We start from the raw sequence: 25,878 nt of genomic DNA, 5'->3' as shown, positions 1-25,878 counted from the left end.
CAATTCTTGGCTTTAAAGGTGCTATTTTTGGGTTCAGTATTTGTGTAGGCCTGTAATATGTACTGGTACCTTTCGAAAAATAATATTTCTCGAAATTTTGCTTGTTACTTTGTATGCTTAAATTCTCAAAAAACAAAAAGAGCTATGAATGAATTAATCTATACTATAAGGTGCGAACGTCTGTTGTTTTTTAGGCCACAAGACCATTTAGCAATCCATGTATGTGGGGTATATGTGTAGGGGTGTTTGTACCCTAACAGTGTCTGCTTCCTACTCATGCCATCCAAACCTGGTGATAATAATATTTGAGTAGGAGGACAATATGTGAGTGGAGATATTTGAGGTCAAAGGTCATCTAGGTGTCAAATGAGGTCATTGTTGATTTAGATTAAGCGATGGGGGGGAATTGCTCTCCTTTGTAAAAGTAAATTTCAATGTCAAACATTACCTAGTGATAATAATCTCTGCGTAAGGGAGCATCAGGTGAGTGAAAATGTTTTGAGGTCATAGGTCATATAGGGGTCAAATTTTGGAATTGTTCATATTGGGCTTTAAGTTGGTGAACGTAAACCTGAAGAGGAGTAACAACGTAAAGAGCATATGAATTGAAGTATAAGAATTGGAATGGAACTGATGTAATGCATCCAACTGAGTCATCAGTATCTGGGAAAAAGTGCCTGATTTTGGGGGTTGAACCAACCGAATCTTGCCACTTCAAATTATTTTGACTATTTTTACAAAAAGAAATATGAAGTTACTCATTGTGAACAACCATGTCCCAGCACATCCCTTTTTAAAGGGATTTTTTTCAGGTGGGCGGTTAGTACAGTGGACTTCCGCAGTTAATCTTTCTTGAGCTATCAGAGTCTGGAGTATATACAGTAGTTGCTAACTAAGAAAAAACAGGTCCTACTCGTCGGACTATGTGTGCATGATGCAGAGCTAATCAATTTTGGTATTGAAAGCCATAGACCTAACGAATAACTTACAAATAGTGTCTCAGATCAAATTTATTTCATGTTTCAATGAACTTCATGTTAATTAAAAAAATATTTTCATCTTCTCCAATGTCTTTACTTTTGAAGACAGTAGCTGTAGAGTGACGTAGCTAGGGGTAGTGGCGCCCAGGGCTATTACATAATGGCGCCCGTCCCCAATTCTTAAAACAAGTGCACGCGGAGCGCACGAATATGTGCACAAATGTGGCCAATCACGCATTAATTTTGGTCATAATGAAGTTGAATATCGGGTTTAAATTGATCTTTCAAATGATTTTGTGCTGAATTGCGCGCGAAGCGCGTAAAAATTTTGACTTTCATCGCTGGAGGGGGCGCAGAATCGGCGCTGAAGTGGTTAATTCGGCGCCCCTTAAGGGTGGCGCCCAAGGCACGTGCCCCTTCTACCCCCCCGTCGCTACGCCACGGGTGTAGGACCTCTTTTCTCAGATTTTGCTCAGCTCAGACTATGATCACTATCTCACATAGCGCAAGAAAGACGAATCGCGAAAGTCCAGTGACCGTAACGCGCCGCCCGAATTTTTTTTCAGGGGGGGGGGGGCGGTTAGTACAGTGGACTTCCGCAGTTAATCTTTCTTGAGCGATCAGAGTCTGGAGTATATAATTTAGTTGCTAACTAAGAAAAAACAGGTCCTACTCGTCGGACTATGTGTGCAAGATGCAGAGCTAATCAATTTTGGTATTGAAAGCCATACACCTACCGAATAACTTACAAATAGTGTCTCAGATCAAATTTATTTCATGTTTCAATGAACTTCATGTTAATTAAAAAATGTTTTCATCTTCTCCAATGTCTTTACTTTTGAAGACAGTAGCTGTAGAGTGACGTAGCTAGGGGTTGTGGCGCCCAGAGGAAAGAATACACAATAACAGTGGTGCGGGCGAGCAAAAATGTGCATATAATCAAGTTGAGTGTTGGTCTTTCAAATGACAATTTATGTGCAATGCGTGCGAAAATTTTGTGTTGAAGGGGGCACCCAAATGAAGAGTATAATTCTATGCATGGTGGGTTAAGGTTTCTTTTCTCATCTTATTTTTACCATCGTTTACCCTTGATTCGAACTTACAGTGCTTATTATCCCGTATCCATAAGAAGGCGATAATTTTCCCCCAATCACCAGACAAACTAGAAGATATGGTCTGAACACTGGAATTATGGAAATTTTCGGGCCTCATAACTGCTAAATTGTTGGTCTAAAGTATATAAAAGTATACATATTTAGAATGGCAAAGACTTGATAAGTTCATCTGTGATGTCAAATTTGGGCTAAAATGCTCATTTTTGGCCCAAAATCCTAAAAACGGTTTTTGGCCCACTTTTTTTCGTGCAACGTAAAAAAAATAATTCTTGGGCCATTTTTTTTTTTTTTTTATTAATTTTAAAACTAGACAAAAATATCTAGGGACGGTTTTTAATTTTTTAAATTTTGACCAACTTCACCACAAATATTTGAAATTTGGGCGAAAATCGGGCTTTTTTATGATTTTTTTGAAAATTCAGCATTTTTTGACAATTTTTGGTGCAAATTTCGTTTGTTTAAAATAAAACCACATGATTCGTGTTTGACAATTAATTTTCTAACATATAAGGCATAATGTTGTGATTTAATAGTATTTATATAGTCTTTGTTTATACTTTCGGGTCGCAAACTATTTAGCTCTATAATAGTCACGACTTCGATTAAGATCTCGTGATAGTTGACCACGTATTGTGTCCTGAAAAGGCATAAATATGGGAAATGGTGAAATGTAACTAACTATATTTACAACTAAAAATCGTTTCTCTGAATTTTCACCAAACTATACTCCCGAACATTAGCACTTATTAAAGGCAGATTTCGTGATCCTAGCATCCTCTTTTTAGGACATTTTTCAGAACATATCTACGAAAAAAGCTCATTCCCAAAATTTCAGTTCATTCCGATTTTGCGGTTGTGGGTTATGCATGATTATGTGTATTGCACTGTTCCATAGACCACTGTTGTCATTTTGTTCTGGTATACCAGAACGAAATTCAATTTTGACGATATTTTTGCTAAACGAATTAATCTGCAAGTAATTTTTGGTGCATAAACATTTATGTAGCCAGAGGTTTCCAGTGATATAAAAATCTCAACTCTTTTTGAGAAAAGTGGGGGGATGAGGCTGTGGATCTCGAAAGGCCCTTATAATTGTTGAGTTTATCAGTTTCACAGACTATGTGTAGTAAGTTTTTATTTATTTATTTATTTATTTATTTATTTATTTATTTATTTATTTATTTATTTATTTATTTATTTATTTATTTATTGATTGATTTATTTATTACATTTGGCAAAAAGGCACGGGCAATACCCAATAGTGCTCAAAGAGCACTAAATGATACGGAATCCCTTTATTGTTGAGAGTATACTATGCAGTAAATTAATAATACTTGTACGATGGAAAGATAATTGTGGCAATGTTAATTATGATAACAATTGTCATAATTATATGGAAAATGACAGCATATTTGAAAGTAGGGCTTGATGGAAATTGAAAATTTGTTGTTATAGTAAACAATTTGTATTTTGATTCTGGTATTAAATCGAAGGATTATTAATTTCGTATGTTAAATGTAGAAAATAATTATTGATAATTAAATAGAAGAATTATTAATTTCATAGAATGTGATTATTGATATTAAAGGAATAAACTTCTTCATTTTAAGGACCTTGACAGTTTAATTCTTAGTTCGACCATCGAATGGTCTATGGTTAGTTCGACAGAAAGCCTTCTTAAAACAATGAAGTCATCGTACATAAGTTTTTCCTTGTGCCTTCAATGACGACTTCTAGGCTAAGATAACAACCTTGTTGTTGTTTGTTAACATATGGTTAGCGGGATGGTTAGGACGTTTCAAGACCCAACCTGTGCATCAACCTTAAAAAACAAAGTAACTAAGTGCTTACTTGAACAGTGTTGACAATGGGTGACAGGAACTGGATTAATTCGATGTTAAATTCAGCCAAAAAAAAATCTCTCTCTCTCTCTCTCTTGCCGAGTTTTCACGCTGAAGTTCGCCCGGGAAGTTCGGCATCACTCTAACTAATCAATTAGTCTGGTTATTTAGTACGACATGGATACTCAACAAGCTCAAGATGTGTTTTCATTGAAACAGGTTATAATTATTTTAGAGCTAAGGGACGCACCATTAGATTCTCAGGGTGGGGGTAGGAAGTTTAAAAAAAAAAAAAAACTTCACCCACTACATGAGCAAAAAAAAAACCAACTTCGCCGCCTTCGGTGGCGAAAAAAAATTTATTCCCCCGACCCTAACTTCCTACCGCCCCCCCTGAGTATCAAATGGTGCGTCCCTAATTTGTCGTCTTGTCAAAGCCACACACGTACCCATTGTACCTGCCCGTTTGTCATACTGTCTGTGAGGATTGTCTCCGAACTAAACAAGTTGTATGCATCTTAATGTTAATTTTAAATGAGTTTAATAGATTAGTGTAAACACTACATTGCCCGCTACATTGAGGAATTAGAAAAGCAGCCACGGAATAAAGCTGTATAATATAGGCCTAATCATTCCGTAGAAGCTTTTTCTGCTAGGCTAATTGGGTTAATTCCGTGCAGATTTAAACGAAGGATATTAAATCCAAACTAGGGAGGGGAGGCAAGGGGCCGGGGCAACGTGCCCGCGGGCGCTACCAGTAGGGGGCGCCAAATCGGCCTCACTTGATAAAAATATTGATTTGGCATGCACATAGGCGTAGATCCCGGGGGATGGTCCATACAATCACCCCCCTCTCCAATGTTGAGGCCTGTATATGGGTTTCTGACGAAATTAACCTTTTATTTGACCATTTTAGGCCCAAATTGCATTTTTTGTGCGCTTCGCGCGTATTTATTCCGCTTTTGCACCATATTTCATCAGTTTAGCTTCAAAATGGCAAAAATTTTCGCGCGTTTCTACAATAAACTTATTCTGTCGCCAAAAGGTACAGGAATCACTCTACTTCAAGAAATTTTTCCAACGCCATCCCTCCCCATGTCAAAAAGAAATCTACGCCATTGGGCATGCATGAGCATGATTGCAATTTCGTGTAGTCTTATTATTAAAATACACCCCGCGTCTAAGATATTCTCGGATGGGGGGGTAGGCGCTAATTTTGTTTCTTGCCCCGGGCGCTACCAACCCTTGTTACGCCACTGGTTATATTTTGGGATTTGGTTTTGGTAAAAACGTTTAAATAGCATTAAAAGTCAAGTTATATAAAGGTCATGAAAACGTTTTTAAACATTGTCTATGAAAACGCACTACAACATTTTTAAAATGTTGTCAATGTTATTGCAAAACTATTTTTGTCACCACTTAAATAATGTTATGTTAGAATATTTGCAGTAAGTTATCAAAAACATTTTTGAATGTTATGAATACTTTTTTACGTATTTTACCATTTATATAACTCGACATTTAAACTTTTCTAACCTTCTGCGAATAATGTCAAAAACGTTTTTTATTTTATTTTTATTTTTTGCTCTAAATCACTGTGAATGCAAGTAAAGCACCGATAACTGCACATGAAGTGAACACCTTTTAAGCCAAAATAAAAGGACGACAACTATGTATTATGTCTCTACATTTCATTTAATGCAAAATTTTACAAGATTGATTTCAAAATATACACAAAAATTTACATAATTTTTAGAAATGATAAAACAGTATTATACAAAATCTACAATCAAGAATAGTATATTATTATACAAAGTGGCACATGAAACATCCTCACAGTGGGCTGTTCCACAAAAATCACAACCCTCTTCCTTCAAACATATTTTGGAATTCCTTCCTAACACAATAGTTTTGGCCATTCCAGATCTAGCTATTTTCATCAACAACAAAAAAAAAACAGTAGGAAAAAAGTGGAATTCCAAACAAATTTCTCAAATTAGGGTCAAATTGTATCAAATTCAATTGATTTCAACATTATTTTCAATTCCAGCTGGAATTTAAAATAAAATGCACAGAAAAAATTCTACTTTTCCTAAATCCAAATGCAAGGGTGTATGACTTTACATGGGTTGCATGGTTTGCACCAAGTTCCATCAAGAAAGACTTCTTGTACAAATATGCGATATTCATTACAAGCTGTCACTAAAAGACCCATATTTGGGGGTTCTTTTACATATTGTTACAAAAGGCACCATTTTGTGTTTTATTGAGTGTTGGTCTTTCAAATGACAATTTATGTGCAATGCGTGCGAAAATTTTGTGTTGAAGGGGGCACCCAAATGAAGAGTATAATTCTATGCATGGTGGGTTAAGGTTTCTTTTCTCATCTTATTTTTACCATCGTTTACCCCTTGATTCGAACTTACAGTGCTTATTATCCCGTATCCATAAGAAGGCGATAATTTTCCCCCAATCACCAGACAAACTAGAAGATATGGTCTGAACACTGGAATTATGGAAATTTTCGGGCCTCATAACTGCTAAATTGTTGGTCTAAAGTATATAAAAGTATACATATTTAGAATGGCAAAGACTTGATAAGTTCATCTGTGATGTCAAATTTGGGCCAAAATGCTCATTTTTGGCCCAAAATCCTAAAAACAGTTTTTGGCCCACTTTTTTTCGTGCAACGTAAAAAAAATAATTCTTGGGCCATTTTTTTTTTTTTATTAATTTTTAAAAACTAGACAAAAATATCTAGGGACGGTTTTTTAATTTTTTAAATTTTGACCAACTTCACCACAAATATTTGAAATTTGGGCGAAAATCGGGCTTTTTATGATTTTTTGAAAATTCAGCATTTTTGACCATTTTTGGTGCAAATTTCGTTTGTTTAAAATAAAACCACATGATTCGTGTTTGACAATTAATTTTCTAACATATAAGGCATAATGTTGTGATTTAATAGTATTTATATAGTCTTTGTTTATACTTTCGGGTCGCAAACTATTTAGCTCTATAATAGTCACGACTTCGATTAAGATCTCGTGATAGTTGACCACGTATTGTGTCCTGAAAAGGCATAAATATGGGAAATGGTGAAATGTAACTAACTATATTTACAACTAAAAATCGTTTCTCTGAATTTTCACCAAACTATACTCCCGAACATTAGCACTTATTAAAGGCAGATTTCGTGATCCTAGCATCCTCTTTTTAGGACATTTTTCAGAACATATCTACGAAAAAAGCTCATTCCCAAAATTTCAGTTCATTCCGATTTTGCGGTTGTGGGTTATGCATGATTATGTGTATTGCACTGTTCCATAGACCACTGTTGTCATTTTGTTCTGGTATACCAGAACGAAATTCAATTTTGACGATATTTTTGCTAAACGAATTAATCTGCAAGTAATTTTTGGTGCATAAACATTTATGTAGCCATTGGTTTCCAGTGGTATAAAAATCTCAACTCTTTTTGAGAAAAGTGGGGGGATGAGGCTGTGGATCTCGAAATGCCCTTATAATTGTTGAGTTTATCAGTTTCACAGACTATGTGTAGTAAGTTTTTATTTATTTATTTATTTATTTATTTATTTATTTATTTATTTATTTATTTATTTATTTATTTATTTATTTATTTATTGATTGATTTATTTATTACATTTGGCAAAAAGGCACGGGCAATACCCAATAGTGCTCAAAGAGCACTAAATGATACGGAATCCCTTTATTGTTGAGAGTATACTATGCAGTAAATTAATAATACTTGTACGATGGAAAGATAATTGTGGCAATGTTAATTATGATAACAATTGTCATAATTATATGGAAAATGACAGCATATTTGAAAGTAGGGCTTGATGGAAATTGAAAATTTGTTGTTATAGTAAACAATTTGTATTTTGATTCTGGTATTAAATCGAAGGATTATTAATTTCGTATGTTAAATGTAGAAAATAATTATTGATAATTAAATAGAAGAATTATTAATTTCATAGAATGTGATTATTGATATTAAAGGGAATAAACTTCTTCATTTTAAGGACCTTGACAGTTTAATTCTTAGTTCGACCATCGAATGGTCTATGGTTAGTTCGACAGAAAGCCTTCTTAAAACAATGAAGTCATCGTACATAAGTTTTTCCTTGTGCCTTCAATGACGACTTCTAGGCTAAGATAACAACCTTGTTGTTGTTTGTTAACATATGGTTAGCGGGATGGTTAGGACGTTTCAAGACCCAACCTGTGCATCAACCTTAAAAAACAAAGTAACTAAGTGCTTACTTGAACAGTGTTGACAATGGGTGCCCGGTGGGTTCAGTTTGTATTTAAAGGTAGGACGTATGACCGTTCCAGGATTTGAAAATGACCCCTATTTCACGGGGAATCAAGGACATTTGCAGCAATTTTACCCCCTATTTTGCGCGAAATCAAGGAAAATTTGCCCCAAATACCTCCCCTATTTTTATCATTTTGAGGACGCATTTTTGTTTCATGCCCTTATCACGAGGAATCGAGGACATTTTTCTGAAATAAATACCCCTATTTTTACCATTTCAAGGACGCTTTGAATTTTCCCCCTATTTCACAGGGAAATGAGGACAATGACGAAAACTGTAGCGGGAAAACGCGGACGAAAGTCCTAGAAATACACCCTATTTTTCATTTCAAGGACAATTTTGCTCCAAAACACCCCTAATTTGGACAATCGCGAACAATTTTGTCCTCGAAAATTCCGCGGACATTTCTTGAAAAGTACCCCTAATTGGAACCATCATGCGTACACATTGTCAGTGAACACTGAACCCACCGGGAATGGGTGACAGGAACTGGATTAATTCGATGTTAAATTCAAAAAAAAAAAAATCTCTCTCTCTCTCTCTTGCCGAGTTTTCACGCTGAAGTTCGCCCGGGAAGTTCGGCATCACTCTAACTAATCAATTAGTCTGGTTATTTAGTACGACATGGATACTCAACAAGCTCAAGATGTGTTTTCATTGAAACAGGTTATAATTATTTTAGAGCTAAGGGACGCACCATTAGATTCTCAGGGTGGGGGTAGGAAGTTTTTTAAAAAAAAAAAAACTTCACCCACTACATGAGCAAAAAAACCAACTTCGCCGCCTTCGGTGGCGAAAAAAATTTATTCCCCGACCCTAACTTCCTACCGCCCCCCCCCTGAGTATCAAATGGTGCGTCCCTAATTTGTCGTCTTGTCAAAGCCACACACGTACCCATTGTACCTGCCCGTTTGTCATACTGTCTGTGAGGATTGTCTCCGAACTAAACAAGTTGTATGCATCTTAATGTTAATTTTAAATGAGTTTAATAGATTAGTGTAAACACTACATTGCCCGCTACATTGAGGAATTAGAAAAGCAGCCACGGAATAAAGCTGTATAATATAGGCCTAATCATTCCGTAGAAGCTTTTTCTGCTAGGCTAATTGGGTTAATTCCGTGCAGATTTAAACGAAGGATATTAAATCCAAACTAGGGAGGGGGAGGCAAGGGGGCCGGGGCAACGTGCCCCGCGGGCGCTACCAGTAGGGGGCGCCAAATCGGCCTCACTTGATAAAAATATTGATTTGGCATGCACATAGGCGTAGATCCCGGGGGATGGTCCATACAATCACCCCCCTCTCCAATGTTGAGGCCTGTATATGGGTTTCTGACGAAATTAACCTTTTATTTGACCATTTTAGGCCCAAATTGCATTTTTTGTGCGCTTCGCGCGTATTTATTCCGCTTTTGCACCATATTTCATCAGTTTAGCTTCAAAATGGCAAAAATTTTCGCGCGTTTCTACAATAAACTTATTCTGTCGCCAAAAGGTACAGGAATCACTCTACTTCAAGAAATTTTTCCAACGCCATCCCTCCCCATGTCAAAAAGAAATCTACGCCATTGGGCATGCATGAGCATGATTGCAATTTCGTGTAGTCTTATTATTAAAATACACCCCGCGTCTAAGATATTCTCGGATGGGGGGGGGGTAGGGGCGCCAATTTTGTTTCTTGCCCCGGGCGCTACCAACCCTTGTTACGCCACTGGTTATATTTTGGGATTTGGTTTTGGTAAAAACGTTTAAATAGCATTAAAAGTCAAGTTATATAAAGGTCATGAAAACGTTTTTAAACATTGTCTATGAAAACGCACTACAACATTTTTAAAATGTTGTCAATGTTATTGCAAAACTATTTTTGTCACCACTTAAATAATGTTATGTTAGAATATTTGCAGTAAGTTATCAAAACATTTTTGAATGTTATGAATACTTTTTACGTATTTTACCATTTATATAACTCGACATTTAAACTTTTCTAACCTTCTGCGAATAATGTCAAAAACGTTTTTTATTTTATTTTTATTTTTTGCTCTAAATCACTGTGAATGCAAGTAAAGCACCGATAACTGCACATGAAGTGAACACCTTTTAAGCCAAAATAAAAGGACGACAACTATGTATTATGTCTCTACATTTCATTTAATGCAAAATTTTACAAGATTGATTTCAAAATATACACAAAAATTTACATAATTTTTAGAAATGATAAAACAGTATTATACAAAATCTACAATCAAGAATAGTATATTATTATACAAAGTGGCACATGAAACATCCTCACAGTGGGCTGTTCCACAAAAATCACAACCCTCTTCCTTCAAACATATTTTGGAATTCCTTCCTAACACAATAGTTTTGGCCATTCCAGATCTAGCTATTTTCATCAACAACAAAAAAAAAAAAAAACAGTAGGAAAAAGTGGAATTCCAAACAAATTTCTCAAATTAGGGTCAAATTGTATCAAATTCAATTGATTTCAACATTATTTTCAATTCCAGCTGGAATTTAAAATAAAATGCACAGAAAAAATTCTACTTTTCCTAAATCCAAATGCAAGGGTGTATGACTTTACATGGGTTGCATGGTTTGCACCAAGTTCCATCAAGAAAGACTTCTTGTACAAATATGCGATATTCATTACAAGCTGTCACTAAAAGACCCATATTTGGGGGTTCTTTTACATATTGTTACAAAAGGCACCATTTTGTGTTTTAAAACAAATATGTCACTTTGCTAAGTTAGTATCAGGAACAAGGGTAAAAATGTCATTGCTTTCCTCTAGATTGTAGCAAAACACATCACTTTATAAAGATCAAACATGATTGTGTATAAAACCAATCAGAGTAAAAATGTTTGGAGAATCTTAAGATTTATTTTACAAAATGTGCTTTGTAAATAAATAGTATTATAGGTAGTACCTGAGAAATCAGAAAATCAACATTGAATATTTGACTTTTTGTCCAACTGATTTTATCTAATACCAAAGTATACCAAAGTATTGAAGGACCATTATTATAGTTCAATTTTTAAACATAATTGCAACTCAAGTTATATAGCAGAAAATATAAAGTAACAAAATTAAATGTACAAAATGGTCAAAGTTATGCAGCATGATCTGGATGACCAATGTATTAAAACACACACATATTGATTTGGGACTATATACCACAAAATTAGACTCAGTCTTCAAAAGAGGTCATTCATGGAGGTCACTAATGGAGGGCAAAAAAACTCTGGATTATTTCGACACAGATGGAATAATCTTCATTATAGAAAAATCATTAATTGTAGAACCTATATACTCATACAAAATGTATTGTATCGCGTCAAAAGAAGGCAGAATAATAACTTGGTATCTTATCAAAATTTCAAACAAAAGATTCCATTCATAAAATATGCCTCCAACTAATTAACACATTCTGATATACAAAACCTGATGAGTTGAATTCATGATCATTTTCAGGGAGACATGATTTGTTTGGCGGTAAATTGTTCCAACATGAATGAAAAAAATACTTGTAAGGCACAAGTGTCAAAATATTGCATGAATTTGGACCAATGAAACATTGCAAGTTGATGTCACTACTAGATTTTAAATGATTTGACATGTTCTCATCAGTGACCAGTGTTCAATTTACCTGGATTAGCGTAGCAAAATGCTACTCACAATTTTGGAATTGCTACTCAAATCTGAAAGTGAGTAGCAGTTTTTGCTACACAAAAAAATATACGAAAATCGATCACTGGCCACTGCATTTGTCTACGAACTTGCAAGAAGGGAGAAAAAAGATGATAGATCACTGGCAGTGACCTCAATTGCTATTTAAACTATTAAAAAACACAATTCCAAAGTATATAGTATATTGCAGTAGAACATTAATGAATGGAATTACTTTACACAAGGATAATCTTCACAAATGTAAGGATAATCTTAATATTTTTTATTTATTACACTTTACACTTGTTCCTGCTTCAGGTTGTATATTACCACCAGTTGCAGCAACCAAGCTCACCTAAAAACAAACAGCTAAATAGCTGGTGATCAAATGCTGAAAGTGTTTAGTGCCGGGGTGGGCATTTGTATCAAGAGTTGTATATCACCAGAGTACAAAAAAACAGACAAAGGGGTCTTTTTTTATGGCCAGGCGCGATATCCATGTATCTCTAAAAAGGGTAGCAAAAACAGCAAACATTTGAAAAGAGGATACCTTATTCACACAGTTGATCTCACTCACATGTCGAACAACTTTGCATCAGCTTTCCGGGTCTATTTCACCATGAACATAACACTTATTTAAACACTTGAAACATTCTGAAGATTAAGTAAGTACTTCGCAAAGGTGGAAGGTTAATACATTTACATTTTAGGGTATTAAAAAAACACCCATTTGTTTGGGTATAAAGTTAGGAAAATACTTGCTTAGGGTAGGAAAACAACCGCAAAATACTTGCTTTACACAAAGGAAAAATATTTGCTTTTCGTACTTTTGAAAGTCCTTGTACGCGGGTGATATACAACTATGAATACAAGTTCCCCCTTAGTGCAAATGCTACCCGAGATTCAGTCTTTCCTAGCAATTGCATTTTGTGTAATACGCTAGTAATTTAGATATTTATATTTGTATACCAGTGACTGCTAATTAATATATTAATAAATATATGCAAAAATATATTTTTTAAGCTGTGTGAATCTGAGAATTCTCTAATCATGATATGATATGACCACACAAATGATACACCATGATTTTCAGAGTAATAGTGCTACCTGCAATTCAGTTTTACTATAATCTACTTGCTTTCCTTCCTCACAACAAGACATCCAATGTATTCACTAAAGCAATTTAATATCATCTTCTGGTTATTGTCCTCTGGTTAGTTTACTCAGGTAGAACTCTCATTGCATTTCATTAAATTTATTTTACAATAATAACAACAGAGTCAAAAGTGTAAATCATTGGTTGAAAGCAAAAATCACATACCTTCATGCATTTGACTGCCACAATGCTTTTAGTCATTAAATTGCTCTTTTAAGGCAAGTTGGAGGCCATTTTTCCAGTTTCTGTAATTTTGCTAAAATAATACATTTTATTTCTGCAGAGTAATACATTGATCTTATCGGAAATGAATCAAGGAAGTTACATTTGTATTTCCATGACATATAATACGCCAAAACAAAAGTTTTTGCTATGTCTCCCCTCCATGTTCATACAGGAAAATAATAGTTTAAAACCCATTACAATGAGCCTTGGGGTCTTACATAACCTTCCCTGTGAATGTGGGCTTTATTTTTCCAACATTGCTAACTCATGCACCACTCTGACTCTAAACACTCATCCTTTGGTTATACTTTTATATATTTGATTTCAAATACTACCATTGAAATTCTGAAATTTTTTAACTTTTAAAAGAAAATTGAAACTTGTCATATGCAGTCGACACCCCTTTTGTAAATACTACTCATTGAATTTAAGGGCAGTCAGTGTAATGGGAGAGAACATGGACCTTTTCGAGCTTCATTATTTCTGAATTGTATGTCCAAAGTATATAAAACTATACATTTTTGGAAAGGAAATGAGTCAAGGAATCCCATGGTGACGTCAGATTTGTTCAAAAATCTCAAGTGAGTGAAAATGTTTTGAGGTCATAGGTCATATAGGGGTCAAATTTTGGAATTGTTCATATTGGGCTTTAAGTTGGTGAACGTAAACCTGAAGAGGAGTAACAACGTAAAGAGCATATGAATTGAAGTATAAGAATTGGAATGGAACTGATGTAATGCATCCAACTGAGTCATCAGTATCTGGGAAAAAGTGCCTGATTTTGGGGGTTGAACCAACCGAATCTTGCCACTTCAAATTATTTTGACTATTTTTACAAAAAGAAATATGAAGTTACTCATTGTGAACAACCATGTCCCAGCACATCCCTTTTTAAAGGGATTTTTTTCAGGTGGGCGGTTAGTACAGTGGACTTCCGCAGTTAATCTTTCTTGAGCGATCAGAGTCTGGAGTATATACAGTAGTTGCTAACTAAGAAAAAACAGGTCCTACTCGTCGGACTATGTGTGCATGATGCAGAGCTAATCAATTTTGGTATTGAAAGCCATAGACCTACCGAATAACTTACAAATAGTGTCCCAGATCAAATTTATTTCATGTTTCAATGAACTTCATGTTAATTAAAAAAATATTTTCATCTTCTCCAATGTCTTTACTTTTGAAGACAGTAGCTGTAGAGTGACGTAGCTAGGGGTAGTGGCGCCCAGGGCTATTACATAATGGCGCCCGTCCCCAATTCTTAAAACAAGTGCACGCGGAGCGCACGATTATGTGCACAAATGTGGCCAATCACGCATTAATTTTGGTCATAATGAAGTTGAATATCGGGTTTAAATTGATCTTTCAAATGATTTTGTGCTGAATTGCGCGCGAAGCGCGTAAAAATTTTGACTTTCATCGCTGGAGGGGGCGCAGAATCGGCGCTGAAGTGGTTAATTCGGCGCCCCTTAAGGGTGGCGCCCAAGGCACGTGCCCCCTTCTACCCCCCCCCGTCGCTACGCCACTAGTGTAGGACCTATTTTCTCAGATTTTGCTCAGCTCAGACTATGATCACTATCTCACATAGCGCAAGAAAGACGAATCGCGAAAGTCCAGTGACCGTAACGCGCCGCCCGAATTTTTTTTCAGGGGGGGGGGGCGGTTAGTACAGTGGACTTCCGCAGTTAATTTTTCTTGAGCGATCAGAGTCTGGAGTATATAATTTAGTTGCTAACTAAGAAAAAACAGGTCCTACTCGTCGGACTATGTGTGCATGATGCAGAGCTAATCAATTTTGGTATTGAAAGCCATACACCTACCGAATAACTTACAAATAGTGTCTCAGATCAAATTTATTTCATGTTTCAATGAACTTCATGTTAATTAAAAAATGTTTTCATCTTCTCCAATGTCTTTACTTTTGAAGACAGTAGCTGTAGAGTGACGTAGCTAGGGGTTGTGGCGCCCAGAGGAAAGAATACACAATAACAGTGGTGCGGGCGAGCAAAAATGTGCATATAATCAAGTTGAGTGTTGGTCTTTCAAATGACAATTTATGTGCAATGCGTGCGAAAATTTTGTGTTGAAGGGGGCACCCAAATGAAGAGTATAATTCTATGCATGGTGGGTTAAGGTTTCTTTTCTCATCTTATTTTTACCATCGTTTACCCCTTGATTCGAACTTACAGTGCTTATTATCCCGTATCCATAAGAAGGCGATAATTTTCCCCCAATCACCAGACAAACTAGAAGATATGGTCTGAACACTGGAATTATGGAAATTTTCGGGCCTCATAACTGCTAAATTGTTGGTCTAAAGTATATAAAAGTATACATATTTAGAATGGCAAAGACTTGATAAGTTCATCTGTGATGTCAAATTTGGGCCAAAATGCTCATTTTTGGCCCAAAATCCCAAAAAACGTTTTTTTGGCCCACTTTTTTTTCGTGCAACGTAAAAAAAATTTCTTGGGCCAAATTTTTTTTTTATTAATTTTTAAAAACTAGACAAAAATATCTAGGGACGGTTTTTTATTTTTTTTAAATTTTGACCAACTTCACCACAAATATTTGAAATTTGGGCGAAAATCGGGCTTTTTTATGATTTTTTTGAAAATTCAGCATTTTTTGACCATTTTTGGTGCAAATTTCGTTTGTTTAAAATAAAAACACATGATTCGTGTTTGACAATTAATTTTCTAACATATAAGGCATAATGTTGTGATTTAATAGTATTTATATAGTCTTTGTTTATACTTTCGGGTGGCAAACTATTTAGCTCTATAATAGTCACGACTTCGATTAAGATCTCGTGATAGTTGACCACGTATTGTGTCCTGAAAAGGCATAAATATGGGAAATGGTGAAATGTAACTAACTATATTTACAACTAAAAATCGTTTCTCTGAATTTTCACCAAACTATACTCCCGAACATTAGCACTTATTAAAGGCAGATTTCGTGATCCTAGCATCCTCTTTTTAGGACATTTTTCAGAACATATCTAAAAAAAAGCTCATTCCCAAAATTTCAGTTCATTCCGATTTTGCGGTTGTGGGTTATGCATGATTATGTGTATTGCACTGTTCCATAGACCACTGTTGTCATTTTGTTCTGGTATACCAGAACGAAATTCAATTTTGACGATATTTTTGCTAAACGAATTAATCTGCAAGTAATTTTGGTGCATAAACATTTATGTAGCCATTGGTTTCCAGTGGTATAAAAATCTCAACTCTTTTTGAGAAAAGTGGGGGGATGAGGCTGTGGATCTCGAAATGCCCTTATAATTGTTGAGTTTATCAGTTTCACAGACTATGTGTAGTAAGTTTTTATTTATTTATTTATTTATTTATTTATTTATTTATTTATTTATTTATTTATTTATTGATTGATTTATTTATTACATTTGGCAAAAAGGCACGGGCAATACCCAATAGTGCTCAAAGAGCACTAAATGATACGGAATCCCTTTATTGTTGAGAGTATACTATGCAGTAAATTAATAATACTTGTACGATGGAAAGATAATTGTGGCAATGTTAATTATGATAACAATTGTCATAATTATATGGAAAATGACAGCATATTTGAAAGAAAAATTGAAAATTTGTTGTGATAGTAAACAATTTGTATTTTGATTCAGTATTAAATCGAAGGATTATTAATTTCGTATGTTAAATGTAGAAAATAATTATTGATAATTAAATAGAAGAATTATTAATTTCATAGAATGTGATTATTGATATTAAAGGGAATAAACTTCTTCATTTTAAGGACCTTGACAGTTTAATTCTTAGTTCGACCATCGAATGGTCTATGGTTAGTTCGACAGAAAGCCTTCTTAAAACAATGAAGTCATCGTACATAAGTTTTTCCTTGTGCCTTCAATGACGACTTCTAGGCTAAGATAACAACCTTGTTGTTGTTTGTTAATATATGGTTAGCGGGATGGTTAGGACGTTTCAAGACCCAACCTGTGCATCAACCTTAAAAAACAAAGTAACTAAGTGCTTACTTGAACAGTGTTGACAATGGGTGACAGGAACTGGATTAATTCGATGTTAAATTCAGCCAAAAAAAAATCTCTCTCTCTCTCTCTCTTGCCGAGTTTTCACGCTGAAGTTCGCCCGGGAAGTTCGGCATCACTCTAACTAATCAATTAGTCTGGTTATTTAGTACGACATGGATACTCAACAAGCTCAAGATGTGTTTTCATTGAAACAGGTTATAATTATTTTAGAGCTAAGGGACGCACCATTAGATTCTCAGGGTGGGGGAAAAGTTTAAAAAAAAAAAAAACTTCACCCACTACATGAGCAAAAAACCCAACTTCGCCGCCTTCGGTGGCGAAAAAAATTTATTCCCCCGACCCTAACTTCCTACCGCCCCCCCTGAGTATCAAATGGTGCGTCCCTAATTTGTCGTCTTGTCAAAGCCACACACGTACCCATTGTACCTGCCCGTTTGTCATACTGTCTGTGAGGATTGTCTCCGAACTAAACAAGTTGTATGCATCTTAATGTTAATTTTAAATGAGTTTAATAGATTAGTGTAAACACTACATTGCCCGCTACATTGAGGAATTAGAAAAGCAGCCACGGAATAAAGCTGTATAATATAGGCCTAATCATTCCGTAGAAGCTTTTTCTGCTAGGCTAATTGGGTTAATTCCGTGCAGATTTAAACGAAGGATATTAAATCCAAACTAGGGAGGGGGAGGCAAGGGGGCCGGGGCAACGTGCCCCGCGGGCGCTACCAGTAGGGGGCGCCAAATCGGCCTCACTTGATAAAAATATTGATTTGGCATGCACATAGGCGTAGATCCCGGGGATGGTCCATACAATCACCCCCCCTCTCCAATGTTGAGGCCTGTATATGGGTTTCTGACGAAATTAACCTTTTATTTGACCATTTTAGGCCCAAATTGCATTTTTTGTGCGCTTCGCGCGTATTTATTCCGCTTTTGCACCATATTTCATCAGTTTAGCTTCAAAATGGCAAAAATTTTCGCGCGTTTCTACAATAAACTTATTCTGTCGCCAAAAGGTACAGGAATCACTCTACTTCAAGAAATTTTTCCAACGCCATCCCTCCCCATGTCAAAAAGAAATCTACGCCATTGGGCATGCATGAGCATGATTGCAATTTCGTGTAGTCTTATTATTAAAATACACCCCGCGTCTAAGATATTCTCGGATGGGGGGGGGGGGGTAGGGGCGCCAATTTTGTTTCTTGCCCCGGGCGCTACCAACCCTTGTTACGCCACTGGTTATATTTTGGGATTTGGTTTTGGTAAAAAAGTTTAAATAGCATTAAAAGTCAAGTTATATAAAGGTCATGAAAACGTTTTTAAACATTGTCTATGAAAACGCACTACAACATTTTTAAAATGTTGTCAATGTTACTGCAAAACTATTTTTGTCACCACTTAAATAATGTTATGTTAGAATATTTGCAGTAAGTTATCAAAAACATTTTTGAATGTTATGAATACTTTTTTACGTATTTTACCATTTATATAACTCGACATTTAAACTTTTCTAACCTTCTGCGAATAATGTCAAAAACGTTTTTTATTTTTATTTTTTTTTTTGCTCTAAATCACTGTGAATGCAAGTAAAGCACCGATAACTGCACATGAAGTGAACACCTTTTAAGCCAAAATAAAAGGACGACAACTATGTATTATGTCTCTACATTTCATTTAATGCAAAATTTTACAAGATTGATTTCAAAATATACACAAAAATTTACATAATTTTTAGAAATGATAAAACAGTATTATACAAAATCTACAATCAAGAATAGTATATTATTATACAAAGTGGCACATGAAACATCCTCACAGTGGGCTGTTCCACAAAAATCACAACCCTCTTCCTTCAAACATATTTTGGAATTCCTTCCTAACACAATAGTTTTGGCCATTCCAGATCTAGCTATTTTCATCAACAACAACAAAAAAACAGTAGGAAAAAAGTGGAATTCCAAACAAATTTCTCAAATTAGGGTCAAATTGTATCAAATTCAATTGGATTTCAACATTATTTTCAATTCCAGCTGGAATTTAAAATAAAATGCACAGAAAAAATTCTACTTTTCCTAAATCCAAATGCAAGGGTGTATGACTTTACATGGGTTGCATGGTTTGCACCAAGTTCCATCAAGAAAGACTTCTTGTACAAATATGCGATATTCATTACAAGCTGTCACTAAAAGACCCATATTTGGGGTTCTTTTACATATTGTTACAAAAGGCACCATTTTGTGTTTTAAAACAAATATGTCACTTTGCTAAGTTAGTATCAGGAACAAGGGTAAAAATGTCATTGCTTTCCTCTAGATTGTAGCAAAACACATCACTTTATAAAGATCAAACATGATTGTGTATAAAACCAATCAGAGTAAAAATGTTTGGAGAATCTTAAGATTTATTTTACAAAATGTGCTTTGTAAATAAATAGTATTATAGGTAGTACCTGAGAAATCAGAAAATCAACATTGAATATTTGACTTTTTGTCCAACTGATTTTATCTAATACCAAAGTATACCAAAGTATTGAAGGACCATTATTATAGTTCAATTTTTAAACATAATTGCAACTCAAGTTATATAGCAGAAAATATAAAGTAACAAAATTAAATGTACAAAATGGTCAAAGTTATGCAGCATGATCTGGATGACCAATGTATTAAAACACACACATATTGATTTGGGACTATATACCACAAAATTAGACTCAGTCTTCAAAAGAGGTCATTCATGGAGGTCACTAATGGAGGGCAAAAAAACTCTGGATTATTTCGACACAGATGGAATAATCTTCATTATAGAAAAATCATTAATTGTAGAACCTATATACTCATACAAAATGTATTGTATCGCGTCAAAAGAAGGCAGAATAATAACTTGGTATCTTATCAAAATTTCAAACAAAAAGATTCCATTCATAAAATATGCCTCCAACTAATTAACACATTCTGATATACAAAACCTGATGAGTTGAATTCATGATCATTTTCAGGGAGACATGATTTGTTTGGCGGTAAATTGTTCCAACATGAATGAAAAAAAAATACTTGTAAGGCACAAGTGTCAAAATATTGCATGAATTTGGACCAATGAAACATTGCAAGTTGATGTCACTACTAGATTTTAAATGATTTGACATGTTCTCATCAGTGACCAGTGTTCAATTTACCTGGATTAGCGTAGCAAAATGCTACTCACAATTTTGGAATTGCTACTCAAATCTGAAAGTGAGTAGCAGTTTTTGCTACACAAAAAAAATATACGAAAATCAATCACTGGCCACTGCATTTGTCTACGAACTTGCAAGAAGGGAGAAAAAAGATGATAGATCACTGGCAGTGACCTCAATTGCTATTTAAACTATTAAAAAACACAATTCCAAAGTATATAGTATATTGCAGTAGAACATTAATGAATGGAATTACTTTACACAAGGATAATCTTCACAAATGTAAGGATAATCTTAATATTTTTTATTTATTACACTTTACACTTGTTCCTGCTTCAGGTTGTATATTACCACCAGTTGCAGCAACCAAGCTCACCAAAAACAAACAGCTAAATAGCTGGTGATCAAATGCTGAAAGTGTTTAGTGCCGGGGGTGGGCATTTGTATCAAGAGTTGTATATCACCAGAGTACAAAAAAACAGACAAAAAGGGGTCTTTTTTTATGGCCAGGCGCGATATCCATGTATCTCTAAAAAGGGTAGCAAAAACAGCAAACATTTGAAAAGAGGATACCTTATTCACACAGTTGATCTCACTCACATGTCGAACAACTTTGCATCAGCTTTCCGGGTCTATTTCACCATGAAAATAACACTTATTTAAACACTTGAAACATTCTGAAGATTAAGTAAGTACTTCGCAAAGGTGGAAGGTTAATACATTTACATTTTAGGGTATTAAAAAAACACCCATTTGTTTGGGTATAAAGTTAGGAAAATACTTGCTTAGGGTAGGAAAACAACCGCAAAATACTTGCTTTACACAAAGGAAAAATATTTGCTTTTTCGTACTTTTGAAAGTCCTTGTACGCGGGTGATATATAACTATGAATACAAGTTCCCCCTTAGTGCAAATGCTACCCGAGATTCAGTCTTTCCTAGCAATTGCATTTTGTGTAATACGCTAGTAATTTAGATATTTATATTTGTATACCAGTGACTGCTAATTAATATATTAATAAATATATGCAAAAATATATTTTTTAAGCTGTGTGAATCTGAGAATTCTCTAATCATGATATGATATGACCACACAAATGATACACCATGATTTTCAAAGTAATAGTGCTACCTGCAATTCAGTTTTACTATAATCTACTTGCTTTCCTTCCTCACAACAAGACATCCAATGTATTCACTAAAGCAATTTAATATCATCTTCTGGTTATTGTCCTCTGGTTAGTTTACTCAGGTAGAACTCTCATTGCATTTCATTAAATTTATTTTACAATAATAACAACAGAGTCAAAAGTGTAAATCATTGGTTGAAAGCAAAAATCACATACCTTCATGCATTTGACTGCCACAATGCTTTTAGTCATTAAATTGCTCTTTTAAGGCAAGTTGGAGGCCATTTTTCTTTTTTCTTTAATTTTGCTAAAATAATACATTTTATTTCTGCAGAGTAATACATTGATCTTATCGGAAATGAATCAAGGAAGTTACATTTGTATTTCCATGACATATAATACGCCAAAACAAAAGTTTTTGCTATGTCTCCCTCCATGTTCATACAGGAAAATAATAGTTTAAAACCCATTACAATGAGCCTTGGGGTCTTACATAACCTTCCCTGTGAATGTGGGCTTTATTTTTCCAACATTGCTAACTCATGCACCACTCTGACTCTAAACACTCATCCTTTGGTTATACTTTTATATATTTGATTTCAAATACTACCATTGAAATTCTGAAATTTTTTAACTTTTAAAAGAAAATTGAAACTTGTCATATGCAGTCGACACCCCTTTTGTAAATACTACTCATTGAATTTAATTTGTTCACTTGTTGAACATAATTTTAAAAATTGTCAAGATTTCGTCAACCATTTGCTTCAGCCCTTCAGCCTGCTATGAGGCACCTATATATAACTATAAATTGACCAGTGTGCCTAAGTAATTTGATCATGGGCCAAATATTTTTTTCAATCCACATCTCAAGTATTCCTGTTGGAAACTAATAAAGAAGAGTACTCAATTTCAACTGCAACATTACACACATGTATGACACTGATCTTACCATACTTGATTTGAAAAAGTACATTGACATTTCCTGTCAAAAATATTTTGCCTAGGGCTGCTTGATATGCAGATCTATAGAGTAACATTGAAAACAAATTTGAGACATCCATTAAGGTGACTAAAATGAGGCTTTCTGTCAAAATTAATAATATGATTCAAGACATATAACACAAAGTACTTTTTGTTGGAGTAGCCATGGCCTTGTGATTAAGTAAAGTTTACCACATAAGGCTAAAAAAGAATTATATGTCTCAAAGCTGCAGCATGCATTTAGCACATCCATGTCAGCTGAAACAGCAAATTCATTTTTTATTTTCCCCCTTTTTTTTTTGTTTTTTTGCCGTAAAATCATGAAATTCTGAGACATATTTTGAAGAAAATTTACTTGATTTGAAAGTTGCATTGTTTAGGTATTGATATTTGTACGTCAATTGTGTAAATCAACCACAATGTTATGCTGTGTACTTTTGAACACTCGAAAATTACATTTTAACTCAAAAGTTTAAAAAATAAAAATAAAAATCTTTAAAAAAAAACATTCTGCGTTCGTCAGCAAAGAGATTCATTTGGTAGGATTGTTGAGATCATAAACTGGTTAATTATGTTAGCCAAATCCAATAAATATTACTCACGGAACTGAGCTTCAGCCATCTTGGCTGATGGCTTGATCACAGATGAACTGGTCCACTGCTTTTCCCTTGAAACTTGGTTGCTATAGACGCATCCTCGTTACCCGGAAGTGATGTTGATTTAAGCAGTGGGTCATATACATGATCTAGAAAGTACGCACCCAGTTCCGTGAGTAATATTTATTGGATTTGGCTAACATAATTAACCAGTTTATGATCTCAACAATCCTACCAAATGAATCTCTTTGCTGAAGTTAGAAATCGTTATGGTCAACACGCAGTAAAGTCTATTCGTGATCTAGAAAGTACAGAAAGGAAACTAGTCCGTCACCGTCAACACCTCACGTTTACCCACCGTTGCAAAGATAATGGAGTTACACCTTCCAGTTTGAAAATACGTTGCCCGATTAATACGGAAAAGGCGAGAAATATCATCCGTAAAGCGGAGAAAGATCTGATCGGTGAGCGAATTCGTGTGGTTAAAAACAAAATCAAATCGCTAAAACAAACACAAGAAAGTAAAGTTCAGAATCTAGAAACACTCAACATCGACGATGAGTCACGCCGCCATGTTGATTCGTTCCTCGAAAGGAAACGTAAACAAGAGGAAGTTACGACCAAAGAAAGACAGAAACAGAAGTTAAAATGCCTGGTTTTAAAGCAAGAAATCAAATCTCGTAGTAAGGAAAATACCGAATTGGACCTCAGCGGCACTCAACTCAAGAAATGGAGAGAGAAATGGGTGAAAAACATCTCCGACAAGGAATTGTCAGACCCTCAACAAAAACTGCTCGCTCGTGGGTTGAATTTCGCGGTGAGTGTGGACAAGATCCCCCACACGGAGTATATCGTAGCATGTGAAACTGCGTGTGCTAAGCTCCCATGGCAAGAGGCCAAAAGTCTTCGTGCAGAAGTAACAGGTATGCTTAAATCAGCTAAAGTTCCAAAATCTAATATCACAAAGGAAGAAACATTTGCATTGAATGAGTTGAAAAAGTCAAAAGATCTGCTTATAATGGGTGCAGATAAAGGTAGATGCACCGTTGTCCAGACTACAACCGAGTATGAAAACAAAGTGCATACCATGTTAAGCGATGAGCGTACTTATGAAAAGCTTAAGAAAGACCCGACCCAAATATACAAGCGCAAATTGTTAGAAAATTTAAAGCGGTTGAAGGAAGAAAAAAAGATCGACGAGGGGCAATATAGGTTGCTGTATCCCACGGCAGAGAGCGTTCCAAGACTTTATTGTACCACCAAAATCCATAAAGAAGGAAATCCCATCAGACCTATTGTGGATTATACTGGGTCGTTAGGCTACCAAACTTCCAAAGCTCTTGCGGAAATTCTGGGCCCCTTAGTTGGCAACACAGATCATCATGTTGTCAATTCAAAGCAACTGGCTGAAGAGATGACAGGTGTGCTGATAGAGGAAAATGACATCTTTAATTCCCATGACGTGGTGTCATTATTAACGAACAAGCCAATGAAAAAGACAAATGACATAAAAAAAGACAGAGAAGAAAAAGACAAGACGCTCAATACAAGAACAAATCTCACTCCAGATGACATCATCCAACTCCTCCAATTTGTATTAACTACCACATATTTTAGCTTCGGCGGGTCAATATACCGCCAGGTGTTTGGAGCCGCGATGGGTAGTCCCGTCAGTCCGATCGTAGCAAATCTCTTCATGGAGTGGCTGGAGCAGGAAGCAATAACAACTGCGCCGCTAGATTGCAAGCCCAAGCTATGGAGGAGATATGTTGATGACATTTTGGAAATTATCAACAAAGACAGCACACAAAAGCTTACTGATCACCTTAAGTTTACGTGATGAAGAAGAGAAAGAGGGCCAAATACCATTCTTGGACACATTACTCATCCGTAAACAAGATGGTACAGTCAAACTTCTTGTGTATAGAAAAAAAAACCCACACCGACCAATATTTAAGCTTCAAATCTCAACACCCCCTGCACCAGAAATTAGGGGTGATCCGGACATTAATGGACAGAAAAGACAAGATTGTTACGGAGGAAGACGACAAGAAAGACGAGGAACAAAGAATCAGAAAGGCATTGGCGGTTTGTGAATACCCCAAGTGGGCGATGGACAAGGTGAAACAGCAAATGAAAGACAAAACAACAGCAAAACCTCAGAAGAAGACAACGGAGACTCCAATCAAAGGCATGGTGGTTATACCATATGTGGAGGGTACCTCTGAAAAATTGCAAAGAGTTTTCCGCAAGCATGGTTTTACAACAGCCATGAAGCCAACCAACACTCTAAAAAGTGTCCTTGTCCACCGAAAGACAAAAAGACATCGATCAGACCAGTGAAGTTGTTTATGACATCCCGTGCAAAGGGTGTAATAAATCATACATAGGTGAGACTGGTAGACCATTTGGGGTAAGGAAGAAGGAGCATCAGAAAGACACTGAAAAGATCGCCACCAAAAATTTCACCAGAGCCAGCAGAAAGCTCTCTACCACTGAACAGCACAAGTCCGCAATAACCGACCACGTAGCACAAGAAAATCACGTCATCGACTGGGAGGGGGCCAAATTACTGGATAGAGACTCCAACGCCTTCTCAAGAAGAGTCAGGAGGCCATCCAAATCAGAAAAAGGGAAGAACTCAC

General features: G+C 35.5%; 1 protein-coding gene across 1 annotated transcript; it reads left to right on the top strand.

The window, feature by feature from the left end:
- Positions 1–23,471: 23,471 nt before the first annotated feature.
- LOC140166912 (uncharacterized) lies at positions 23,472–25,073 on the top strand. Its single transcript, XM_072190398.1, has one exon. It carries the CDS (start codon positions 23,472–23,474, stop codon positions 25,071–25,073), a length of 1,602 nt encoding a protein of 533 aa, XP_072046499.1.
- The last annotated feature ends 805 nt before the right edge of the window (positions 25,074–25,878 follow it).

Source organism: Amphiura filiformis, chromosome 12 (genome assembly GCF_039555335.1).
Source record: "Amphiura filiformis chromosome 12, Afil_fr2py, whole genome shotgun sequence".
Classification (NCBI taxonomy): domain Eukaryota; kingdom Metazoa; phylum Echinodermata; class Ophiuroidea; order Amphilepidida; family Amphiuridae; genus Amphiura; species Amphiura filiformis.
The sequence above is the reverse complement of the archived record's forward strand: the minus strand, read 5'-3'. Positions and strand labels throughout refer to the sequence as shown.

Coding starts and splice junctions, on each gene's coding strand:
- LOC140166912 (XM_072190398.1), top strand. CDS start 23,472: ATGAATCTCTTTGCTGAAGTTAGAAATCGTTATGGTCAACACGCAGTA.